This window comes from Lolium rigidum, chromosome 2, assembly GCF_022539505.1.
Source record: "Lolium rigidum isolate FL_2022 chromosome 2, APGP_CSIRO_Lrig_0.1, whole genome shotgun sequence".
NCBI lineage: Eukaryota > Viridiplantae > Streptophyta > Magnoliopsida > Poales > Poaceae > Lolium > Lolium rigidum.
The window spans coordinates 107834203-107858558 of record NC_061509.1 but is presented as its reverse complement, the minus strand read 5'-3'; the positions used below and the strand labels follow the sequence as shown (position 1 = coordinate 107858558).

The 24356-nt window shown below is 46.0% G+C and overlaps 1 protein-coding gene and 1 long non-coding RNA gene across 2 annotated transcripts; both read left to right on the top strand.

The window, feature by feature from the left end:
- Positions 1 to 2325: 2325 nt before the first annotated feature.
- On the top strand, positions 2326 to 3581 carry LOC124687071 (VQ motif-containing protein 22-like). Its single transcript, XM_047220922.1, has one exon. The coding sequence runs from the start codon at positions 2358 to 2360 to the stop codon at positions 3045 to 3047; it is 690 nt and encodes a 229-aa protein (XP_047076878.1). The 5' UTR covers positions 2326 to 2357; the 3' UTR covers positions 3048 to 3581.
- A 1831-nt stretch (positions 3582 to 5412) lies between these two features.
- On the top strand, positions 5413 to 6187 carry LOC124687070. Its single transcript, XR_006998073.1, has 2 exons — positions 5413 to 5761; positions 6015 to 6187. It is a non-coding gene; the product is annotated as an uncharacterized LOC124687070 (long non-coding RNA).
- Positions 6188 to 24356: the final 18169 nt, after the last annotated feature.

The window sequence follows — 24356 nt, the reverse complement described above, 5'->3', positions numbered from 1 at the left end:
TATCACTAGTAGAAAAAGGCCTTCCATCCCAACCTATTAGTCCCCAAATACTTTGACCCGGGACTAATGGGTCTTTAGTCCCGGTTCTGCTGGTGAACCGAGACTAATGCTCGGGGCAACCGGGACTAAAGGGCTACGGTGGGCTGAGGCCAGGGCAAGAACCATTAATCCCGGTTGGGGACACCAACCGGGACTAAAGGTTTTTGCTATAAATTACGGATTTTATATTTTTTTTATTTTTTAAAACCTAAAATTAATAATTGCATCCTGCATAAAGATTACTATCATTTTTACCCAATTTTTAGATTTTCAAATTTTTAGGTTTTAGGTTTGGCAAAAAAATATTTAATTAATTAATAATATTTAAAATAATACAAATTAAAAGTTAATGTTTATTTATTTATGCAAGATTATTATTACATCATTACTTTTGTTTATTAAAAGAATTATTTGTAATTCAAACAATAAAGAAATGTGACATCGATCAACATGTTAATAGGATTGATATGATACTACTATCACATACATGCGCGCGAAGCACTTGGATGCGGAACGGGATGGAACTCAGAAGTTAAGCGTGCTAGTGCTAGAGGAGTGGGAGGATGGGTGACCGAGCGGGAAGTTTGACCACGAGTATGTAATTTGACTAGAGATAAGTGTAGTTAGAGATAGAGACTAAACTATGCAAATAACTGAAATAGTAGAAATTCTGAAAAAAAAATAGAAAAAAAGAGGGAGTGAAAAATAATTAGAAACCCAAATGAATTAAAAAAATTAACTCGAAATAGCCTTTAGTCCCGGTTCGTGTTACAAACCGGGACTAAAGGTCCTCCTCCCGGCGCATGCCAGCCGCCCACGTGGCGGGGCCTTTAGTCCCGGTTTGTAAGCAACCGGGACTAAAGGGGGGGCCTTTAGTCGCGCATAATTAGTTCCGGTTGCGCAACCGGGATTAATGGCCCTTGCGAACCGGGACTAAAGCCCCTTTTTCTACCAGTGTATAGTATGTATCCTACATAGAAACTCTATTTAACTTTCGGGTGCAAAAAAGTTATTTTGCATCCAACATAATTTTCTGTTGTTAAATTCATAAAATTATATTTTATACAAGTAATTACATTTATATTGACTCGCAATAAAAATTGACATAAAAACGCATTGTATGAGTTATTACGTTTAAAAAACACCAAAAATATGTATTTTAAGTTATATAATTTTTTTTATATTTTTGCCATGTCTATTTTTCCTTATCTTCAAATCCACTTCTGGAGTACGACAAAATTTATGTGACATAAAAATCATTTACCGTTGACAAAATATTGGTGTGTGTACACTAACTATTCTGCACCTGGAAGCAGTGTGACTAGTATCCTACATACTCCAAATATACAAGCAAAGAATAAAATAGAGCAAGATTTTGTCCCCCGTGACCGTGATCCGCGATCGAAGACGAATACACAGGTCGAGTCGTCGAAGTGGGGATTCAAAGGTGTGCACGTGCTGAAGAACAACAACCCGCCGGCGCGCGCATGCCTTGGCTCCGGTAGTGCACGTCCCGCCACGCGCGTCGCCGTCGGCTAGCTTTGGCCCTTTGGGTCGAAGCTTCGTGCGGCCGCCTCCTCTGCCTACTGGTCGTTCAATTTTTTTGCTTTGGCTGCGTGACACCATGGATTATTCTCTCGTCTCTTCTTCTTCCCCGAGTTCACACTCGTAAAAAATCCTCTTGCCCCGTAAAGCGCGGACAGCCGATCGTCGGAAAGTGAAAAGGCGCCATATCCCGGCCGGCCGGCTAAATTTGTTCGCATGTGTGCATCTCGCAGATTTGGTTCAGACTTGAGAGATGATGCCCAGAGATATCGAGAACTGAGATTGCAGTTGTACCATGCGGCGGTGTCCTTCCGGCGCCACCAAACAGCGACGCCACTCCGGCCGCGCATGCGACCGAACTTGAACCGACGGACACAGATTTTTTCCTTTTAGAGACGGAGGCGATCTAGAGAGAGACGCTGGGATAATTAGGTCAGCTGCCTCTAGTTAACGGCGCCATCGCCGGGGTAGGGATCACCGGCGGGAGCTGTGTGGGCCCCGCAGTAACGACCTGCTCAATGGTGGGTCGCCACCTCGGGCTCGACGCTTCCGGGAAACACCCACACGTACAGGGTCAGCCACGTTCCAGAAGACGAACCTTCACGCCCATCCAACCCGTCCATTCCCAAATCGACGGTTCAGAATCGTCCGAGCACTCCCTTTGACTCGTCGCCGGTGACCCTATAAGTAGCCACCATCCCCGACCGGCTCCAGACCTCTACTCCTCTTTACTTACTCCGGCAGGTGTTGCTACTGCTAGTGCTTAGCTAGCCATGGGAGAGACGAGCGCGAACATGGCCCACTGGACGGGTCTCTACGGCGCCGGCGCCGGCGGCAATGGCGGCCCGGCGACGGGGGAGGGCAGCGGAGTCACGGTGTCGAGCCCGACGTCCGGCGGCTCGGGCGGGAGCCCGGCCCGGTCGGCGCCCGGAGTCGAGGCGGGCCGCGTCGGCAAGCCGGCCCGGCGCCGCTCCCGCGCGTCCCGCCGCGCGCCCGTCACGCTGCTCAACACCGACACCTCCAACTTCCGCGCCATGGTGCAGCAGTTCACCGGCATCCCGTCCGGCCCCTACGGCCCCGGCGGCGTCGGCGGGCCCGTGATCAGCTTCGGCGCCGGCGGGTCTGGTGTCGGCATGCCGGTGCGCCCGTCGCCGACCTCCGCCGTGATGTCGTTCGACCACCTCGGCGGGCAGTACCAGCCGCACCGGCCGGTCCCCACGTCGTCGCTGCAGCAGCAGCAGCAGAGCCAGCTCTTCCGGCCGCAGCAGCACCAGCAGCAGCAGCAGTACGGAGGCGACTATGGCAGCCTGCTCGGAGGGGGCGGCGGGGACATGTCGTTCCTGCACGGGTTCGAGTCGTCGGCGGAGGACAGGCTGCTGCTGCAGAGCATACAGGCGGCGGGGTCGCAGATGATGCCGCGGCCGGCGTCCACTAACAACACCAATGGCTACAACTTCGGATGATCCATCGATTAATCTCCTGATCAATTACAGTATAATCACGAAGCGTTAAATCAGAGGGGAAGACCGGCAAGTTTTGCTTTCTCCCCTCTGCGACGACGACGACGATGTTGCTGTCGAGTCAACTCAAAGGTTAATTTTTGCTGGCCTTGATGTAGAGAAGCAAATACTAGTGATGAAATTAAGCAGGGCTAGCTATCTGATTAAGGTTTAATCAAGACAGTAAATTAGTAGTATAGGTAGCCACACTACTATCTTTTACAGGTTCAGGTTCAGTTTAGATGCATGTGGAAATTGGAAGGCATGTAAATAGTTTTAGCTTTCGGCCGGTGATGTGTAGCGCATGCGCAGCTAGCAACTTGATTCTTCTTCTAGATTGATTGGCCGGCCTCCATCGGCTAGCTTAGCTTGTGTGGGAAGCAAAGTTGGGGAGTGCAACCACCACCACCCATGCATGCATCTACTTGTACTATAGTACCGCTGCCGCTGGTCAAGTCGCCGCGCCTAATTTGATCACATGTTGTTTTCGCAAATAAATGTGTCTTTTTCTTTAATTCTGATGCACGTCACAAGACCCACATGATGGGTTCTTGAGATGATCTCCCTCCGTTTTCATAATTTCTGTCGCGATTTTAACTTAAATTTGAACTAGAAGCACGAGGAATTATAGAAACATCGAGGTGGGTAGCTATACATGTGTGTCGACGGATACGGATGGTAAGAACGACAAGCACGTATTACTCGTCGAGCGCACGATCGATCGATCGATCTCAGCCGATCTCAGCCGAGTATACACGAAGTAATACCGACGTCAGGCATAAGCTCCATAGACCTCTGCCATGACGACCTGATGACGGCAAGTCAAAGTCACAAGTGCCGTACTGCCCCCTCCAAACCGGAACTTTGAAACGGTCAAACCCAACTCGAGTTAATTAGCTTCACTAATAAGCAGTGTTTGGTTTAACTAACCATGCTGCATCCCTTCTTGCCTCTTTCTACACGCAAAATTGGGCAAGCTTTCACACGCGTAGTAGGGGTTAGATCGGTAAATGCGGGATCGACATCATTTTCTAATTATATATCTTTTGGAGAAGATAATGGGCGCGCGCGGTTACATCGTATCCAGCCGGCAGCCACGCTTTGCTTGCGCAGGGCGGAGACTGACGTGTCGCCCAAGATTCATAACACGTGTGCTGCTAGGTCCTGGTTGTTTGCTAGCTAGCATTTTCCATTTGTTTTTTCAGGGTAGCTGGATTCACAGCTGCGTGGAAAGAGATCGAGGAGGGTGTGTGTCAGTGTGTGTGAGGTGAATTGCGACATGCCAACCTGTTTTCTGGCTGAAATACTCGTCTACGTCGTCTGGTTCCCGTTTTACATTGACAAGGAGATGGATGCACATGTGTTCTTATTTGTACATTGGTACGTACAAGACAGCTCGAGTCGTGACGACGAGGATTCAAAGTCTCAAATGTTCAATTGTGTGTCAACATCTTTTTCCCCGGTTGTGAGAAAACATCGGTGGGCGTCGGTATTACCCATTATTTTAAAATGCCGGTCATAATAGCCAGAGATTTGTCAAATAAATTTATCGACTTATCTAGAATTTATTAAAATAAAAATAAGTACAAATTATATGAATACCAGTATATTTCGTCCGGGCAAAAGCTTTTTTGGTGGTAACCGGAACAACTGGTTTTTGTCCGCTGTGTTGTGTTTTGGCGATGGAGATTGCACTTGTAGGCTGGCAGAGTTGAAGATGTGGTGCGACACATGAGTTCAGGTAAACAATTCATATATTTATACTAAACTTTTATATTTATTTATTCATCTTTTCTGAACGTTGTCTGGGTAAACAACATGATATTTTAAATCCTAATTTATAAAATTAAGCACATCCCAAAGTGTTTCCAAAAGATTAAGAAATGTTTGTTGTTCTTACACATTCTTTTTTACAATATATCATTCAAAAGTACATTTAAGCTTAGTACAGAACGTCTTTTACAGCAAAACACTATAATAAAATTTGCTTTTTAGGCACGTTAGATACTTAATTAGAAAGATCATTTTGTTAAACAAGTCACTTTTAATGTGATAAAATTTATAAAAGCACATGTTCGGCGATTAATTATGATAGACTCATCCACTACAATATATATGTACATTTGTGTGTTTGTTTATGTGCATGAGCATATTCCAAAAGATAGATTGACAAAGACCTTCAAAGCGTAGATTCTTGATGGAGGTTTCTAGTGTGTGAGTATGTCCGGGCACAAAAAACCGAAACCGAAGACCGAACCCAAAAAAAACCGGGACCGAACCCGAATTAGCCTGAAAATTCGGTCTTCGGTTACTGATCGGTCTTGGGAATCAGCTAACCGAAATTTGTTTGGGCTGTTCGGTCAGCTCGAGATGGAGACCGATGCGACCGAAGCGACCGAATTTTCTTCGCAGAGAAAGGAATTAGTCCCGCGTCCAGCCCATTGAGGCCCAGTTTTGGAGTCTTACCTATTCGTGTCTTCTCACTTCTTTCCTCCCTGACCTAGCCCACAGGCAGAGGAGAGACGACATGCCCTTGCGCCGCGTCGCGCCGCCGCCACAGCTCAAGCCCGATCGCCGGCAGCTGCAAGCTCTGCGCCACACCACCTGGACGCCAGCCCACCATCCTCACGGACTCACAGTCATGGTCCAGTTTGTAGATCCCTGCCACCACAGCCACGGTAAGAACCTTGTCTTTCCTTTTCCAATCTTCTTCTAGACTACCCTGTACACTGCTGTAAACAGTACGATTGTTGTTTCCCCATACAAAGACGAGTTGCCCTTTGATTTGGCTGATGGATTGAATAAGGTTGAGCTGCCGCGATTCTCGATTTTTTCAGCTCCTGTGTGATTTAGACGATTTGTTGTATCCCTGTGTGTCCCGCACTGATGAATGGAGAGCGAATAAGATATTTCTCTGCTGCGTTTTTGTAGATGACAAGAATCCCAGTATGAGCTGAACCAATATTGTACATGAGGATGTGCTGAACCAATTTTTTATATACTTGTACTGTCATTTTGTACTGCAAATGTAAAAGGAATGACAAGTGAATTACTTGTTTAGTTTTTGTACCGCAAATCATAAATTGAAGTGCTTGTAATGATCATCGTGTTGTGCTGCCATTTCTTATATACTTGTGCTGCCATATTCTCTTTTTGGTCTATATGGTCATGACCGAAGACCGAACCGAAAAGACCGAAGACCGAATACAGAAAGACCGGAAAGACCGAACGTAATATGGGTAGTGTTTTTGGATAACCGAAATTCTAGAAGACCGAAATGACCGGACCGAGCAAACCGAACAAACCGAACGCCCGGGCAGATGTGTGAGTATGTATAAGTAAATAGGAAAATTAGGGTATATAAGGTATTTATCAAGCGCTTTACAGTAAATAAATAGCTAACAATACTAGTTTTTCTATAGTCACATCTATCTTAAATTTTCATTTGGGCTTAATAATAACTTACCAATAGTGAATTTTTGGGACCTAGCCTCATCTATTCTTACAAGTAAATAGGAAAATTAGGGACTTACCATAAATCTTAGCCATTAAATCACTTCGCAATTAGGGTGAGGGGATTTTTGAAACATATTGTGTCCGAACCATTTCTAAACTTTAAGAGTAGAACTTAAAAAATAGAGTGATAAACGCAAGTATTGAGACTTAAACTGTAACATTCCTATTCTCTTACTTTCATAAAACTTATAAAATACTCACGCAATTTAAATTTTACTTGGGGAAGTAAAACCCAATATATATGTGTATTAATGCAATTTAAATTAGCTTAACTAATAAGCAGTGCTGGGATTAACTAACCATGCTGCATCCCTTCTTGCCTCTTTCTACACGCAAAATTGGGCAAGCTTTCACACGCGCAGTAGGGTTAGATCGGTAAATGCGGGATCGACATCATTATCTAATTATATTTATTTGGAGCAGATAATGGGCGCGCGCGGTTACATCGTATCCAGCCGGCAGCCGCGCTTTGCTTGCGGAGGGCGGAGTGTGACGTGTCGCCCAAGCTCCACAACACGTGTGCGCGCTAGCTCCTGGTTGGAGGAAATTGCACAAACCACTCACTTTTGCTGTCTCTGTTGCACAAACTACTCACTATTCACGTTTTTTGCAGAAAACACCAACTTTACGTGTAGTTGGTTGCACAGAGGTCCAAATCTGAGATTAGGCTAGTTAACAGTAAATCTGACGGCTGGGTCCACAACTAGTGATGATGTGGCACCGAGTATCATAAACTAGATTTTTCAAGAATTTTTAGAAGTTTGAAAAATTTCAAATAAACGAAACAATATAAATCGAGCACTGGAGGCGGTGATAGGAAGATGGCAAGCTTGATGGCTTTGAATTATGTCAAACTTTTCGAGATTACGTATGTCATATTGTTTCAAATACTATAATTTTTTCAGAACTTTTGAAAAGTTTGAACCCAAGTTTTGGTCATATCTCACAAAAAGTGATAAATATTTTGAAGTATTTTAAACTTTCCTAGATTTTTTAGTTTATATTGTTCCATTTATTGGAATTTTTATAATTTTTAAGGTTTAAAAAAGAATAGTTGATGACACGTGTATGCCACATCATCACTCATTGTGGGCCCTGGCTATCAGATTTGCGGTTAACAAGTCTAATCCTTAATTTGGACCTCTGTGCAACCAACTACATGTAAAGTTGGTATTTTCTGCAAAAGACGTGAAAAGTGAGTGATTTGTGCAACATAGACAGCAATAGTGAGTGGTTTGTGCAATTTCCTCTCCTGGTTGTTTGCTAGCTAGCCTTTTCCATTTGTTTTTTCAGGGTAGCTGGATTCACAACTGCGTGGAAAGAGATCGAGACCTGGTGTGTGTGTGAGGTGAATTGCGACATGCCAACGTGTTTTCTGGCTGAAATACTCGTCTCGGTCTGGTTCCCGTTTTACATTGACAGGGAGATCGATGCACATGTGTCCTCATTTGTGCAGAAGTACGTACAAGACAGCTTGAGTCGTGACTACGAGGACTGAAAGTCTCAAATGTTCAATTGTGTGTCAGCGTCTTTTTCCCCGGTTGCGAGAAAACATCGGTGGGCATCGGTACTACCCATTTTTTGAAAATACCGGTCATAATACCCTGAGATTTGTCAAATAAATTTATCGATTTACCCATAATTTATCATAAAATATAAATTTAAGTACAAATTATATAAATACCAATATATTCATCCACCGTAAAAAAAATCTGGTGGTAACCGGAACAACTGGTTTTTGTCGAGATTTGAGAAATATTGTAGTCACTTTATTCTCCCGCTAACTTTCTAAAATAAAACAGTAAATGATAAAAATGCCTCACATCATATCAAACATAAAAGGGGGTGCTCTTGTTTTCGTGAAAATGTACTCTTATTGTTGATGGCATCCTAATTAATTTAACTATGTGCATGATCAGAAAACTTGATAACCACAAGACATATGAGCTAGTCCAAGAGGCGGAACCAGGAACAACTGTTTGTTTGTTTACTTGCACATGCTTACAAGTTTTCCTTTGAATCTCGTATTCAAAATACATACCAGTTGTAGAATAAAGGATCGAACATTAATCATACATAAACATGGAGTCAAATTAAAACATTTATTATTGCCTCTAGTAGAGTGTAAATCTTTCGGGATCGCCATCTAACTCGTCAATTCGGAGAGGTGCACCGTCGGCCATCGGTGTGCTGCAGGGTCGGTGAAAAATGGCGATGTGGTGGTCTGGCGGGATTGTGGCTACCGAGAGGCAAGGGATTGTATTGCAAATGTGGTGGGGCATCTGGAGAGGAAATGTGATAGGGGCGACGACGTGATGGTGTGGCAGCGGCGCTTGGTAGAAGATTTGGAGGGAACGGAGATGATCCTGGGTCAGCTGGAGGCTGGCGGCGTTGTGTTGTGCCGATGGAGCTTGCAGTTGTAGGCGGGCAGGGTTGGATATGTGGGCCGACACATGAGTTAAGGTAAACAATTCACATGTTTATACTAAACTTTTATATTTATTTATTCATCTTTCATGAACGTTGTCTGGGTAAACAACAGGATATTTTAAATCCTTATTTATACAATTAAGCACATCCCAAAGTGTTTGCAAAAGATTAAGAAATGTTTGTTGTTCTTATACATTCTTTTTACAATATATCATTCAAAAGTACATTTAAGCTTAGTACAGAACGTCTTTTACAACAAAACACTATAATCAAATTTGCTTTTTACGGACGTTAGATACTTAATTAGAAAGATCATTTCGTTAAACAAATCACCTTAAATGTGATAAAATTTATAAAAGCACATGTTCGGCGATTAATTTTGATAGATGCATCCACTACAATATATATGTACATTTGTGTGTTTGTTTATGTGCATGAGCATATTTCAAAAAATTGATTGACAAAGATCTTCAAAGCAGATTCTCGATGGAGGTTTCTAGTGTGTGAGTAGGTATAAGTAAATATGAAAATTAGGGTATATAAGGTATTTATCAAGCGCTTTACAGTAAATAGTTAGCAATACTAGTTTTTCTATAGTCACATCTATCTTAAATTTTCATTTGGGCTTAATAATCACTTACCAATAGTGGATTTTTGGGATCTAGCCACATCTATTCTACCATAAATCTTAGCCATTAAATCACTTCGCAATTAGGGTGAGTGGATTTTTGGAACATAGTTGTGCCCGAACCATTTCTAAACTTTAAGAGTAGAACTTACAAAATAGAGTGATAAACGCAAGTATTGAAACTTAAACTGTAACATTCTTATTCTCTTACTTTCATAAAACTTATAAAATGGTCATGCTATTTCAGTTTTACTTGGGAAAGTAAAACCCAATATATATGTGTATTAATATATAGCATTTGTAGGGACGCAATAGTATACAAAGGTAGGTGAAACATCTCTTAGAGCAATTCCAATAGTATAGCCAACTGTTGGCTATAACAAGATGTCATATCATTTGTAGTCATCATATAGCTAACATGTACAATAGTTGGCTATAAGAATGTAGTACTTTACTAATATATGGCCCACCTTTCACTTCTCACAAGGTGCCTAGGAGCACGTGCAAGAGACTGGCTTATTGCATAGTAGCCCACCTCCCTTCTCTCTCCTCTTCTCTCTCCTCCAACTCATCTAAAATATATTATTTAATGTCTTATAGTCAGCTGACTGGACTCTATTGTACTTGCTCTTAAATAGTATTGGGGCTACAAGCTTTTGCGTTGCTAATATAGACGGAATGTCCTTTCGTCTCCCGAGCTCTAGTGCTCTCTACTTCTAAAAAAAGATCAAATATCATATTTACATGCTTTAAAAAATTGTGAAACAAAATTGTAAAATTAGCTACTGATGTATCCACAAACGTTGAAATATAAATTCGAAATATTTTGTATTTTAACCTAAATGAAAATGACAAATTTCAAAACAATAGAGATTTAAACTCACATCACTCATATCGACACTTTTTATCATGTTTGTGTAGCCTAAATATACATTGTTCCCTACTAATAGTTTACACGGTTGTGGGATATATGAGCAGCTACTTTAGGAATTATATTTTAGAAAATTTTAAAACTCATGTTTCTGAGAAAAGAATCATTGGTGCTTATATGCACCAAATCTCTTCTCCTGATAGAAAGGTCTTTATTCTTGGCAAAATAGTAGCAGTGGGGTAAACATTTTGAAGGTTTATGTCATGCCACTGTCCATGCCAATATGGGGGCGATGGTGCTATTCAAACGCTATTTAAAAAAAACAATATGATTTTCACTATTTTTACAAATAGTACATGAATTTATTTTTTTCAAAACTATGGTCTGGTTGGACGGCCAGCCGCCGATCGGCAGACCTACCAGGTTGCTCGTTTGAAGCAAACTTAATTGCTAAACATTGCTTTTCATGCATGGCTGCCCAGCAGACTGCTGATCCGCGTCTGGTTGGTCGACCGAGTCCTAAATTCGATTTTTTTTGCAATAACGTGATATTTATAAAAAAATGATGAAAACTTATTATTTTTTTAAAATAATCGCCTATTAGAAGTGGGTTAGCCGGTTTTGCAGTGTTTAAGAGCATCTCCAGCCGCGTCCCCCAAACCGTCCCCCAAACCGCGCCGGATTGAGCGTTTGGGGGACGTGTTTCGTTCGTGCCGCGGGGGACGTCGCTCCCCAGTCGCGTCCCCCAAACAAAATTTCGCAAATTTTAAACTTAACTAGATTCGATTAGATTCGTCCAAACTTACATAGATTCGAACGAAATTTGACTAACTTTAAACTAAACCTAATCTAGAACCACTTGCGGCGGCCGGAGGCGTCGTAGTATCTGCTGGAAGTTGTACATGTCGTCGGTGACGACCTCCTGCTGACGCGCTCGTCGACGGGCTCGTCGACGGGCTCGTCCTTCACCAAGCCGCTTGGTCCTGCCTCGCCGTCGTCGGTGAGGTCCACCAGCGGCTTGCCGGAGTCGCGGATGGACATGGCGATCGCCGCGTCCAGGTCGCCCCTCCAGGCGTCCTTGTCGTTCATGGACGCCAAGAACGCCGCCCGCAGCCCTGGGCAGTCCTCGGGGTCGTCGCTGCTGGCGATGAGCCGCTGCTGCCGCTCATACTCCGCCAGCAGCGCCGCCTGCGATGCTTCCTCCGGCTCCTCCTTCACCTCCGGCTTCGGGATGAGGAGGGCGCCGCCGCGCCTCCCTTGCTGCCGCCGGCTGCCGCTGCCGCCACGCCTCGTGTTGACGGGCGTCGCGGCTCCTCCTTCACCTCCCGTTTGGGAACGGTGTACGGCGGCCGACCGGTAAGACGAGGACGGCGTCGATCGCGCCGGTCCCGAGGAAGAAGAGTGCGAGGAGGACGAGTACGTCGTCCTCCTCGGCTGCCATTGAGGAGACGGCGGCGGCGACGACGGCATCTCCAGCCTTGGAGCGCTGTTGCGGATGCCGCGGATGACGTTGTCGAGGGTGCGCCCCGGAACGCCCCAGAACAGGGCGCGGCCGTCTTTGTTCCAGCTATTGGGGCCGCCGACGAGGTTGTCGGTGCTGTGCATCTCGATGTCGTACTTCGCCTTGAAGTACGTCGTCCACCGAGCGTCGTTGTTGTCGACCGCCCACGTCGGATCCAACCGCTCCTGGGCGGTGAGTTGAGCCCGACGGGCCTTGACGGCGTCCCACCATTGCTCCGTGCGCGGCTCGGCGGCGGCGGAACGCCAATGCCGTTCACGGCCATCTTCCGGCCGCCGCTGCTTGGCAGCCGCATGTCCGGCGGGACTGGATACCGGGCGTGGTACAGCGCCCACGCCTCCGCCACGGTGAGGCTGCCGCGGCCGAAGCCGTTCGCCGCGGCGATCTTGCGGGGGGACGAGCTCGACATTTTTTGAGCGGCGAGGAGAAGATCTGGGAGGGGGGAGGCGGCGGCGACGAGAAGGATTATGAGCGGCGAGAACTGCGGGCGTCTTATTAAAACAGCGGCGGCGGCGGGTGGTTGCACACAATAACTCCGGCGCGGACGGCCACGCGGCCATGCACGACGAGACGCGTCCCTGCGTCGCCTGGGAAAACAGGGACGCCATTAACGTCGCTTGACCAAAGGTAGGCGACGGGGTTTTAGCCTTCCTGTGCTGCTGACGGGTCGGCCCCGCCACTCCCCGCCTCGCTTTTCGTTGTGTCCGGCGTCCCCGGTGCGTCCCCTGTGGGACGGGGACGGGCTCGGGGCGCCGGACAAAAAAGGGCTTTGGGGGACGCGGCTGGAACGCGTTTTCTGTCCGGCGCGCCCCAAATCCCTTTGGGGGACGGTTTGGGGGACGCGGCTGGAGATGCTCTAATCCCGGCCCAGTTTAAATCCACCCAAAACCATGACCAAACGTTCGGTAGGCCTGTTTTGAGCGGGTTCAGCCCCGGTGACCCCCGAGAAACACGTCGGGTTATGCCGGGTTGAGGCCCCCTCACGTTTCTGGCTGTCAGCAGCGGAGCACGACACTCGCAGCGAGTCAGCCACCGCCCCGACCTCTCCTCGCCGATCTTTACATGAGACTGCTGATGGCAGAGCGTGTTATGCTTTTTTAACAGATATCGTGTTATATTGGGCGCGTTTGGTAGCCTGGGCGGCCCTTGGCTCGCATCGGCCGTGTATTTATCGGACCGTTTGGTTCCCTGGACGCAGTCGTGTTCTTGTATAACGCAGGTTTTAAAGCACCCCTGGGACAGGCTCCTGAGGAACGCCCGGTTTGACAGTTTCTCCAGGACCAGGACCTGGCGAGACGAAAATCAACAACGCTGTTCGCGCGGGAGCTCCGCCTCGGCATGGCGGGAGAAGCCAAAATCTCAGTGGCGTTGCGCGGAAAAGGTAGGGGTAACCTCCCTCTTCGGTTACCCTCTCCATTAGCCCCCTCCCAAATTTTGCAATCCCCAATTTCCTTACCGGCGGCAGCGACCCAGATCTAGCAGCGCACATCTACCTTCGGTCACCGGCGCCGGACCAGGGTCCTCTTCTCCAGCCGCGGCGGAGCTTGCGCACATCTGCGGCGGCTTTCGGCCGTGTCCATCGTCCGCCATGACGGAGGTAAGGGGAAACTCCTCTGCTCTACTGTAGTGTTCGATTCATGTTGGTAGAACTAGTTTGGTTCGATAAGACCGTTCGTAATGCATAGATCTTGTTTGAGTAGACCGATCAGCTCTAGCTTGCGCATCACGCCGCAGCACTCATCATTTGCGTACAAGCCTGGATCCTGATGGTGCACAAGAGAGCAGTTAGGCATGCTGCTTTTCCTCGTGTGACATACGGACCTATGTTAAAACGAGATCAGGAGAGGATTGCCAACCTAAACAACATCTATAACTGCAACGACGTAGAGGCCATCTAGATGCTACGGATGAGAAGAGCCCCTTTCTATGCACTTGTGAAATCGTTCAGGGAAATAGGACTGTTGACTGATAGCATCCACACCTCTGTCGAAGAACAAGTCACAATTTTTCTTCATGTCGTCGGTCATAACCAGAGGTTCAGAGTCATCAATAACACATTCAGGCGATCCACGAAGACTATATCTCGGTACTTCCATCAGGTGTTGTATGCCATTGGGGAGCTCAGAGGTGAAATGATCAAGCCAGCATCAATGAACACACCAACCAAGATCAAGAACAGCTACAGGTGGTTCCCCTATTTCAGGGTGAGTACAAAATGAAAGAACATTTCCCGCCCTTTTGGGTTTTGTGTGTTTGATGTCAACACTAGGTATATATTTATGTGTGTTGATGTAGACAGGAACAAGATTTCTGTGTATAAACATGGCTGATGAATTGGACTGACAAAACTGAAGCTTTGCTGGTTTTTCTCTTCGGGCGGAAGTTCCGGCCTTTGCCTGCGGTACTTCCGCCCAGGAGCGGAAGTTCCGGCTACCACCAGCGGAAGTTCTGCCCCTGTTTCTCCACTCAGAAGACCCTCAGCGTCCCTCTCAGTTGAAGTTTCGAAAGCTGGCCGGAAGTTCCGGTGCAGTTGGCCGGAAGTTCCGATCAGCGGAACTTCCGCCCAACTTCCGGGCAAGTTCCGGAAACATCGCAAATGTGGCTCAGTATGTCCAGTATGGTTTTTCTGGAATTCCGGAACTTGGCCGGAACTTCCGGTCACCGGAAGTTCCGCCCTAGTTCCGCCCCAATCTCTTCTGACCAGCTTGTCTGCCTCGGATTCATCCGGCCGGAACTTCCGGTGCCCTTGTCCGGAACTTCCGGTCCCAGGCGGAACTTCCGGCCCTCCTGGCCGGAACTTCCGGTGTTACTGAAAAACGTCCTAACGGTCAGATCTGAGAGCTCCAATCATATAAATAGCTCTCTTCTCCAAAGGGACAAGTTGCTCAATCATTGCACAAAAATCTGCCAAGTCTTCACCACCATTAGAGCCACCTCAAGAACACAAGATTTGCAAGATCTCCTTCCTCCCCAACCAAAGCTCTTGATCTTTGGAGATTCGAAGGAGAAGACACCGATCTACATCCTCACCGAAGCGATTTACATTTCCCCCTCATTTGGTTGAGGGCCCTCTTGCTAGTGTTCCTTTTGGTTCCCTAGTTGATTGTTGTTGATGTGTTGTTGTTGTTGATTGTTGTATTGCTACAGATTTGGGAGCATCCAATTCGGTTGTGGATGTGTGCCCCAAGAACCTTGTAAAGGCCCGGTTTCCGCCTCGAGGAAATCCCTTAGTGGAAGTGGGCTAGGCCTTCGTGGCGTTGCCCATAGGAGATCCGAGTGAAGCCTTCGTGGCCGTTGGTTTGGCTTTCGTAGCAACCACACTCCTCCAAACGTAGACGTACCTTCTTGCAAAGGAAGGGAACTACGGGAATCATCTCCGTGTCTCCGCGTGCTCCACTATCGGTTACCTCTATCCTATTCTATCTCTTATATTGTGTAGCTATATCTTGCTTAGTTGATTACCTTGTCATATAGGTAAATTCACTTAGTTGCATATCTAGAGAATTTACCTTTGTGTCAAGCCTAAATTGAAAAAGAACTAAAAATTGGTTAGCACCTATTCACCCCCCCCCCTCTAGGTGCGGCATCGATCCTTTCAATTGGTATCAGAGCATCGGCTCTTATTTCGGGCTTAACCACCTAAGAGTATGCCGGACGATGGACCTATGGAAGGGGACGCTAAGATGGTCACCATGGATGATTTCAATTCGTTGAGGTCCTCCATGGAAGCTCAAATGGAAAGCATGAGAAAAATGATTTCAGAGCTTTTGACCTCGGCTCCTCCCTTGGCTCCCGCCAAAGAGGTAAATGTCACGGATGCGTTAGAAGAGGGAGATGCTTCGGTATTACCCTCCGCTACCAAACCCGTGGATGGTGATAACTTAAACACTATCAAATCTACCATTGCATCTCCTAGGGGAACTAGTGGAGGTGAGAGCTACAATCGAGTGGCTCCACCTTTTCTATCTCCCGATATACCGGTTCCCCATCCTCATATAAACATTCGGGGCGACCCACCTAAGTTTTCCGTTATTGATTTCGATACTTGGCAATTTGAGTTTAGCTCTCATGTTCGCAGTGCCTCCAATGAACTTTGGAGAATCATCGTGGAAGGCTTCAAGCCTTACAACCCCGACAAGTTGACTAGAAGAGAAGCGGTTGATAGTCAACTCAACAACACCGCCTTGCACATGATTCAAACTAGTGTGGGGACAAAGGATTTGTCTCGTGTTCGGAATTTCACCACCGCCAAGGAAGCTTGGGATGGTTTGGCCGCTAGTTGCATTGGAAGTGAGAGCACGAGAAGGAACAAGTATAATGCTCTTCGGAATAAAGCCGAAGGATTCATGAGGCTACCGGATGAAGATCATGAAGTCATGTATGGAAGACTTCTCACCGTTGTCGATGCCTTCCGGATTGTTGGTGCGACCCACATCAATGACTCTTGGATCAAGGAGAAGTACATCGATTGCATGATGTCGTTTGAACCCATTGATGTCAAGACTCTTGTCGGTAGAGAATGCTATCCCTCTCTCACTTCTCAACAAGTCGTGCACGAGATGCAAGCTCTCAAGGTGCTTGAGAAAAACTCTCATGATTCTCGCAATTGAGCTCTTGGGATGTCAAAAGGGTCCAACCTTGCCTTGGTGGTCAACTCCGTGGAAGAAGTGATTCCTCAAGAATCTTATAGGGCATCTTGGAGTATGTCCTATCCGGAAGACTTGGAACACCACTACCATGACCACATGGCATTCCATGCTAACACCTTTTGGGTTGACCCATCCAAGGCCAAGGAAGACAACATCAAGAGAAACAACTCAAGGGGGTTCACAAGTTCGGGCCCAAGGACAAGATCTTGCTACAATTGTGATGACAAGCGCCATTTCATTGCCGAGTGCCCCTATGAGAATAGGGAGACTCATGGTGGAAGGCTCATCCCCAAGGACAAGAGCAAAGACTCAAAGGGCAAGTATTCAAAGCCCCCAACAAGAAATTCTACAACAAGAGCAAGAAGGGCAAAAGGCCCTCAAGGATTGTGCTAGTGACTAAAGAAGAATATTCTTCCGATGAAGTTGAAAGTTCTAGTGATGATGAAGAAGAAAGCTCAAAGGAAGTGGCCGCCATTGTCACTACCAACATTCCCTCTTCCTCTCTCTTTGATTCACCCAATGAGAATCCTCAAATCGAGAATGCACATTGCTTCATGGCAAGGTCCTCCTTGGACACATCAATTGAGCTATCAACTCAAGAAGAGTATACCTCCGGAGATGATGATGTTGATGATGAAGAAGATGCAACCTCAAATGGTTTGGTTGCCCTTGCCTCCCTCTCCACTAACTCTTCATCAACAAGTGAATCTCCCAATGAGGTCATTCATGTGGAGGAAGAAAGTTGCCTCATGGCTAAATCTTCCGAGGTATCATCTCCTAACCCCTCTACGCCTAACAGGGTTGATCTTGCTAGTCTAAAAGTGAAACAAGAAATGCTAGAGTTTGATGATTTCATTCTTAACCTACAAGGTAATACTAAAAAGCATGTTTCAAATCTCATGGTTCGTATAGCTCAACTAAATGGTACTCTTGAGAAAAAATGCCAAATAGAGAGAGAAGACTCTCTTGAAATACATGCTCTTAAAAATGCTCTTGAGGAATGTCAAGAAACCATAGCGTCTCTTGAAGAGAGGCTAGAAAATCTTGAAGAACCTCAAGATAAACTTAACAAGCTCACTAAAGCTATAGATCTTGCTAGAGCTAAGACTGAAGTGCTTATAAAGGAAAAGGCCAAATTTGGTGTTGATCATGAGAAACTTGTGAAGGATCTAGATGAACTAGACAAGGCTCACAAAGCCCTGAAGAGTGAATACTCTCTCCTCTCCAAGTCTTATGAGCAACTTCAAATTAGGCTTGCTTCATATGAAATACCTAGTACCTCTACTCCTTCATGTGATCATGCAAATATTATTGAGGAAAATGCTAGGTTTAAGGATGAACTTGCTAAGGCCTCCTCTCCCCAAAGTAAACTTTCCTTGGATGATCTTTTGAGTAAGCAAAGGTCAAACAATGGGAAGGAGGGACTTGGTTTTAATGCCAAGGCTAAAAAGGCAAACAAGCCAAAAGCCAAGCCCGCACAAAAGAAGGTTATCACTAATGATGAAGCCCCTAAGGCCAATGTCATTAATAATGATGATGCGGGAATTGATAATCCTCACTATGTTTTATTTAAAGATTATTATGGTGATGTTTATGCAAAGTATGTTTGTCTATATGATGGTTATGTTGCTTGGTCTATTTGGGTCCCAAAGACCCTTGTTGCTAACAAAAGAGGACCCATTGAGAAATGGGTACCTAAATCCAAGAATTGATCTCATGTAGGACTATGCCGCTGATACGACTCCGACGTATCGATAATTTCTTATGATCCATGCCATATTATTGATGATACCTACATGTTTTATGCACACTTTATGTCATATTCGTGCATTTTCTGGAACTAACCTATTAACGAGATGCCGAAGAGCCGATTGCTTTGTTTCTGCTGTTTTTGGTTTCGAAATCCTAGTAACGAAATATTCTCGGAATTGGACGAAATCAAGACCCGGGGTCCTATTTTGCCACGAACCTTCCGGAAGACCGAAAGGGATACGAAGTGGGGCGACGAGGCGCCGCCACCATAGGGCCGCGCGGCCGGAGGGGGCCCGCGCCGCCCTATGGTGTGGGCCCTCGTGCGTCCTCCGACTCGCCCTTCCGCCTACTAAAAACCTCCGTCGCGAAACCCCTGATGCGAAAAACCACGATACGGAAAACCTTCCAGAGACGCCGCCGCCGCCAATCCCATCTCGGGGGATTCGGGAGATCTCCTCCGGCACCCTGCCGGAGAGGGGATTCATCTCCCGGAGGACTCTACACCGCCATGGTCGCCTCCGGAGTGATGAGTGAGTAGTTCACCCCCGGACTATGGGTCCATAGCAGTAGCTAGATAGTTGTCTTCTCCTCATTGTGCTTCATTGTTGGATCTTGTGAGCTGCCTAACATGATCAAGATCATCTATCTGTAATACTCTATGTTGTGTTTGTCGGGATCCGATGGATAGAGAATACCATGTTATGTTAATTATCAAGTTATTACATATGTGTTGTTTATGATCTTGCATGCTCTCCGTTATTAGTAGAGGCTCTGGCCAAGTTTTTGCTCTTAACTCCAAGAGGGAGTATTTATGCTCGATAGTGGGTTCATGCTCGCATTGACACCGGGACAGTGACGAAAGTTCTAAGGTTGTGCATGTGCTTTGTTGCCACTAGGGATAAAACATTGGCGCTATGTCCGAGGATGTAGTTGTTGATTACATTACGCACCATACTTAATGCAATTGTGCTGTTGCTTAGCAACTTAATACTGGAGGGGTTCGGACGATAACTTTGAAGGTGGACTTTTTAGGCATAGATGCGGTTGGATGGCGGTCTATGTACTTTGTCGTAATGCCCAATTAAATCTCACTTGTACTTATCATGACATGTATGTGCATTGTTATGCCCTCTCTATTTGTCAATTGCCCGACTGTAATTTGTTCACCCAACATGCTTTTATCTTATGGGAGAGACACCTCTAGTGAACTGTGGACCCCGGTCCATTCTTTAATACTGAAATACAAATCTGCTGCAATACTTGTTTCTACTTTTTTCTCTGCAAACAATCATCTTCCACACAATACGGTTAATCCTTTGTTACAGCAAGCCGGTGAGATTGACAACCTCAACTGTTTCGTTGGGGCAAAGTACTTTGGTTGTGTTGTGCGGGTTCCACGTTGGCGCCGGAATCCCTGGTGTTGCGCCGCACTACATCCCGCCGCCATCAACCTTCAACGTGCTTCTTGGCTCCTCCTGGTTCGATAAACCTTGGTTTCTTTCTGAGGGAAAACTTGCTGCTGTGCGCATCATACCTTCCTCTTGGGGTTCCCAACGAACGTGTGAGTTACACGCCATCAGCCGCCGGAGGTTCAAAATGGGTACTTGATAGTGGATGTACAAGTCATATGACCGGCGGCAAGAACCTCGTCAAGGAGTTGAGGCCCAACATAAATAATATCACCGTCTCGTTTGGCGATAATTCTACATCCGAGGTATTGGGTTTTGGCAAGGTTGTGGTTGCACACAACATTACTCTTGTGGATGTCATGCTTGTCAAAACCCTTGGTTACAATTTGCTTTCCGTTTCCGCCCTTGGCAAGATGGGTTTCGCCGTCTTTATTGATAAAGATATTGTACTCCTCTTGTGGAGCAAGACTGTAAAAGTCGCTTTCGTTGGGTATCGCGAACACAACTTGTATGTGGTGGACTTTTCGGGGACCACCACGACAAGTGCGATGTGCCTATTCGGAAAGGAGGATGTGGGTTGGTTGTGGCATCGCCGCCTAGCCCATGTCAACATGAGAATGTTGCAAAGTCTTCACAAGGGGAACCATATTGTGGGACTAATGGAAAATGTGTCTTTTGCCAAAGATCGTGTTTGTAGGGCTTGTGTTGAAGGCAAAATGCATGACTCTCCGCATCCAAGCAAGACTATCATCTCTTCCAAGAGGATCTTGGAGCTCCTTCATGTGGATCTCTTTGGTCCCGTTACTCATGCAAGTCTTGGTGCGAAGAAACATTGCTTGGTGATTGTTGATGACTATTCAAGATACACTTGGGTCTACTTTCTCAAGACGAAAGATGAGACTCAACAAATATTCATTGACTTTGCTACCGAGGTGCAACGCCAACACAACCTCCTCATTATGGCAATAAGAAGTGACAACGGCTCCGAGTTCAAGAACTATACACTCAATGATTTTCTTAGTGATGAGGGGATTCGACATCAATATTCCGCTGCTTACACCCCTCAACAAAATGGTGTTGCGGAGAGGAAGAACCGGACTCTTATGGATATGGCAAGATCTATGATGGCGGAGTATAAATCCCGCTATAACTTTTGGGCCGAAGCCATCTCCACCGCTTGCCACTCCTCTAACCGGCTCTATCTCCGCAATGGCTTGAACAAGACTCTATATGAAATACTCACCGGGAACAAGCCTACCCATACTTCAAGGTGTTCGGGTGTAAGTGTTTCTACAAAATCAAAGGAGTTCGTTTATCTAAATTTGCTCCTAAAGCTTTGGAGGGTATATTTGTTGGTTACGGTGCCGAATCTCACACTTATAGAATCTTTGATGTATCCTCCGGGATTATCATCGAATCTTGTAGTGTGAAGTTCGAAGAAAATGATGGCTCCCAAGTAGGGCAAGTTGATGTATGTGCGAGTGATGAAATACCTCAAGATGCCATAGTAAGAATGGGTGTGGGATTTTTCCGCCCCATTGAGGGACACGGTGTGGCGTCTCGGGAAGAACTATGCTCTACCACGGTGGAGCCCTCATCTTCTCAACATCAACAAACCCCTTCTAGTGAAGAAAATGATGTACCAACCCAAGAACAAGAACAAGACCCTCCCTCTTGTGTGCAAGATCAAGGACAAGATCAACCAAGCATTCATGATGGCTCCAATGAGGATCCATTCAATTCATGTCATTCACCTCATAATGTCCAAGATCAAGTACATGATGTTGAGCACTCTCAAGAAATTGAGGAAGCTCAAGTTGAAGGTCAAGACGGGGACCCAAATGATCAAGTGATACCTCCAAGGCCAAGAAGAACCAAGGAGGAGATCGAGGCCCGTCGTCTAGCAAGAAGAGATAGGAACCTTGAACTTCGTGGACACACACATGACAAGGTTCTTGGTGATGTAAGGGCAAAAGTTTCCACAAGAAGGCAATTGGCTAACTTTAGCAATCATCATGCTTATATCTCCTTAGTGGAACCCAAGAAAGTATTTGAAGCCCTTGAAGATTCGGATTGGTTGGAAGCTATGCACGAAGAACTCAACAACTTCAAGCGCAACAAAGTATGGACCTTAGTAGAGAAGCCAAAGGGGTGCCGCAATGTTATAGGCACTAAACGGATTTTCAAGAACAAGCAAGATGAGTTTGGAAATGTTGTGAGGAACAAGGGAAGATTGGTGGCTTGATACGTCTCCGACGTATCGATAATTTCTTATGATCCATGCCATATTATTGATGATACCTACATGTTTTATGCACACTTTATGTCATATTCGTGCATTTTCTGGAACTAACCTATTAACGAGATGCCGAAGAGCCGATTCTTTGTTTTCTGCTGTTTTTGGTTTCAGAAATCCTAGTAACGAAATATTCTCGGAATTGGGCGAAATCAAGACCCAGGGTCCTATTTTGCCACGAACCTTCCAGAAGACCGAAGCATACGAAGTGGGGCCACGAGGTGGCGACACCACAAGGCGGCGCGGCCAAGGGGGGCCCGCGCCACCCTATGGTGTGGGCCCCTCGTCAGCCCTCCGACTCCGCCCTTCCGCCTACTTAAAGCCTCCGTCGCGAAACCCCTGAGACGAAAAAACCACGATACGGAAAACCTTCCAGAGAAGCCGCCGCCGCCAATCCCATCTCGGGGGATTCTGGAGATCTCCTCCGGCACCCTGCCGGAGAGGGGATTCATCTCCCGGAGGACTCTACACCGCCATGGTCGCCTCCGGAGTGATGAGTGAGTAGTTCACCCCTGGACTATGGGTCCATAGCAGTAGCTAGATGGTTGTCTTCTCCTCATTGTGCTTCATTGTTGGATCTTGTGAGCTGCCTAACATGATCAAGATCAGCTATCTGTAATACTCTATGTTGTGTTTGTCGGGATCCGATGGATAGAGAATACCATGTTATGTTAATTATCAAGTTATTACATATGTGTTGTTTATGATCTTGCATGCTCTCCGTTATTAGTAGAGGCTCTGGCCAAGTTTTTGCTCTTAACTCCAAGAGGGAGTATTTATGCTCGATAGTGGGTTCATGCTCGCATTGACACCCGGGACGATGACGAAAGTTCTAAGGTTGTGTTGTGCTGTTGCCACTAGGGATAAAACATTGGCGCTATGTCCGAGCATGTAGTTGTTGATTACATTACGCACCATACTTAATGCAATTGTCTGTTGCTTTGCAACTTAATACTTGAAGGGGTTCGGACGATAACTTTGAAGGTGGACTTTTTAGGCATAGATGCAGTTGGATGGCGGTCTATGTACTTTGTCGTAATGCCCAATTAAATCTCACTATACTTATCATGACATGTATGTGCATTGTTATGCCCTCTCTATTTGTCAATTGCCCGACTGTAATTTGTTCACCCAACATGCTTTTGTCTTATGGGAGAGACACCTCTAGTGAACTGTGGACCCCGGTCCATTCTTTAATACTAAAATACAAATCTGCTGCAATACTTGTTTTACTGTTTTCTTGCAAACAATCATCTTCCACACAATACGGTTAATCCTTTGTTACAGCAAGCCGGTGAGATTGACAACCTCACTGTTTCGTTGGGGCAAAGTACTTTAGTTGTGTTGTGCAGTTCCACGTTGGCGCCGAACTCGGTGTTGCACCGCAACGACACAGTTGAAACCAATTGTCTCTCACTTCAAAGATGGACCCTCTGTTCCTTTGAAATACCTTTGATACATCAATTCTGCACTTTGGAAAGTGAAGATCTAGGTCTTGCTGACCAAGAGGAATGAAATGAGCATACCAGGAGTTGTCTCTTAACATGTCATATGAAGAATACGGATTTGCAGAGAGTGCCTCCAGGTTCTCTAGTAGCTATATCAAACCACAACTCTGTACTAGCCAAGAGGCTTCGGTACTAACCAACACACCAGGATTCAAAGATGCAAAAAGAAAAAGGAAGATAATACCACTGCACGCCCTTCTCTTAGTTGAGAAGAACACTGGTAAGAAAGTCTAGAAAGTTCTGAGACTGGGGTAGGTGAATCCATTGACCTTGACGTAGGGCTTTCCCCTCCACCCGATGGTGATTGACTTACTGAAGACCGGCCCTAAGCCATTAATGAATTGAGCCTGGTGAACCATTGATATAGCACTCTGCGGGGCGAAGGCTATGCTTATCACGATAGTTTACAGAAGCTCTTTCCTGACCTGGAATAGACGAATCCTAACAAGATTATAGACATACGCGGGATGAAACAACATCTACTCGAATTTCATTCACAAAGCCATCAAGGCGGCGCTCAAGAGAGGTTGTTGTCTACCTAATGCCATCCCTTCGATCAGATTGTAATGGCAGTAGCCCCGGTTTCACGGGTTTCGATACCCCAGCAATGTGCAAGAACATCCTCGAAAACGTCTGATGTGACTTCACCTGAAAGTGCATCTGGAACCGCTCCCAGTGCTGATTTAGATGCTGTA

Bases quoted from the DNA above. Each gene is read 5' to 3' on its own strand.
- LOC124687071 (XM_047220922.1), top strand. From the start codon at position 2,358: ATGGGAGAGACGAGCGCGAACATGGCCCACTGGACGGGTCTCTACGGC.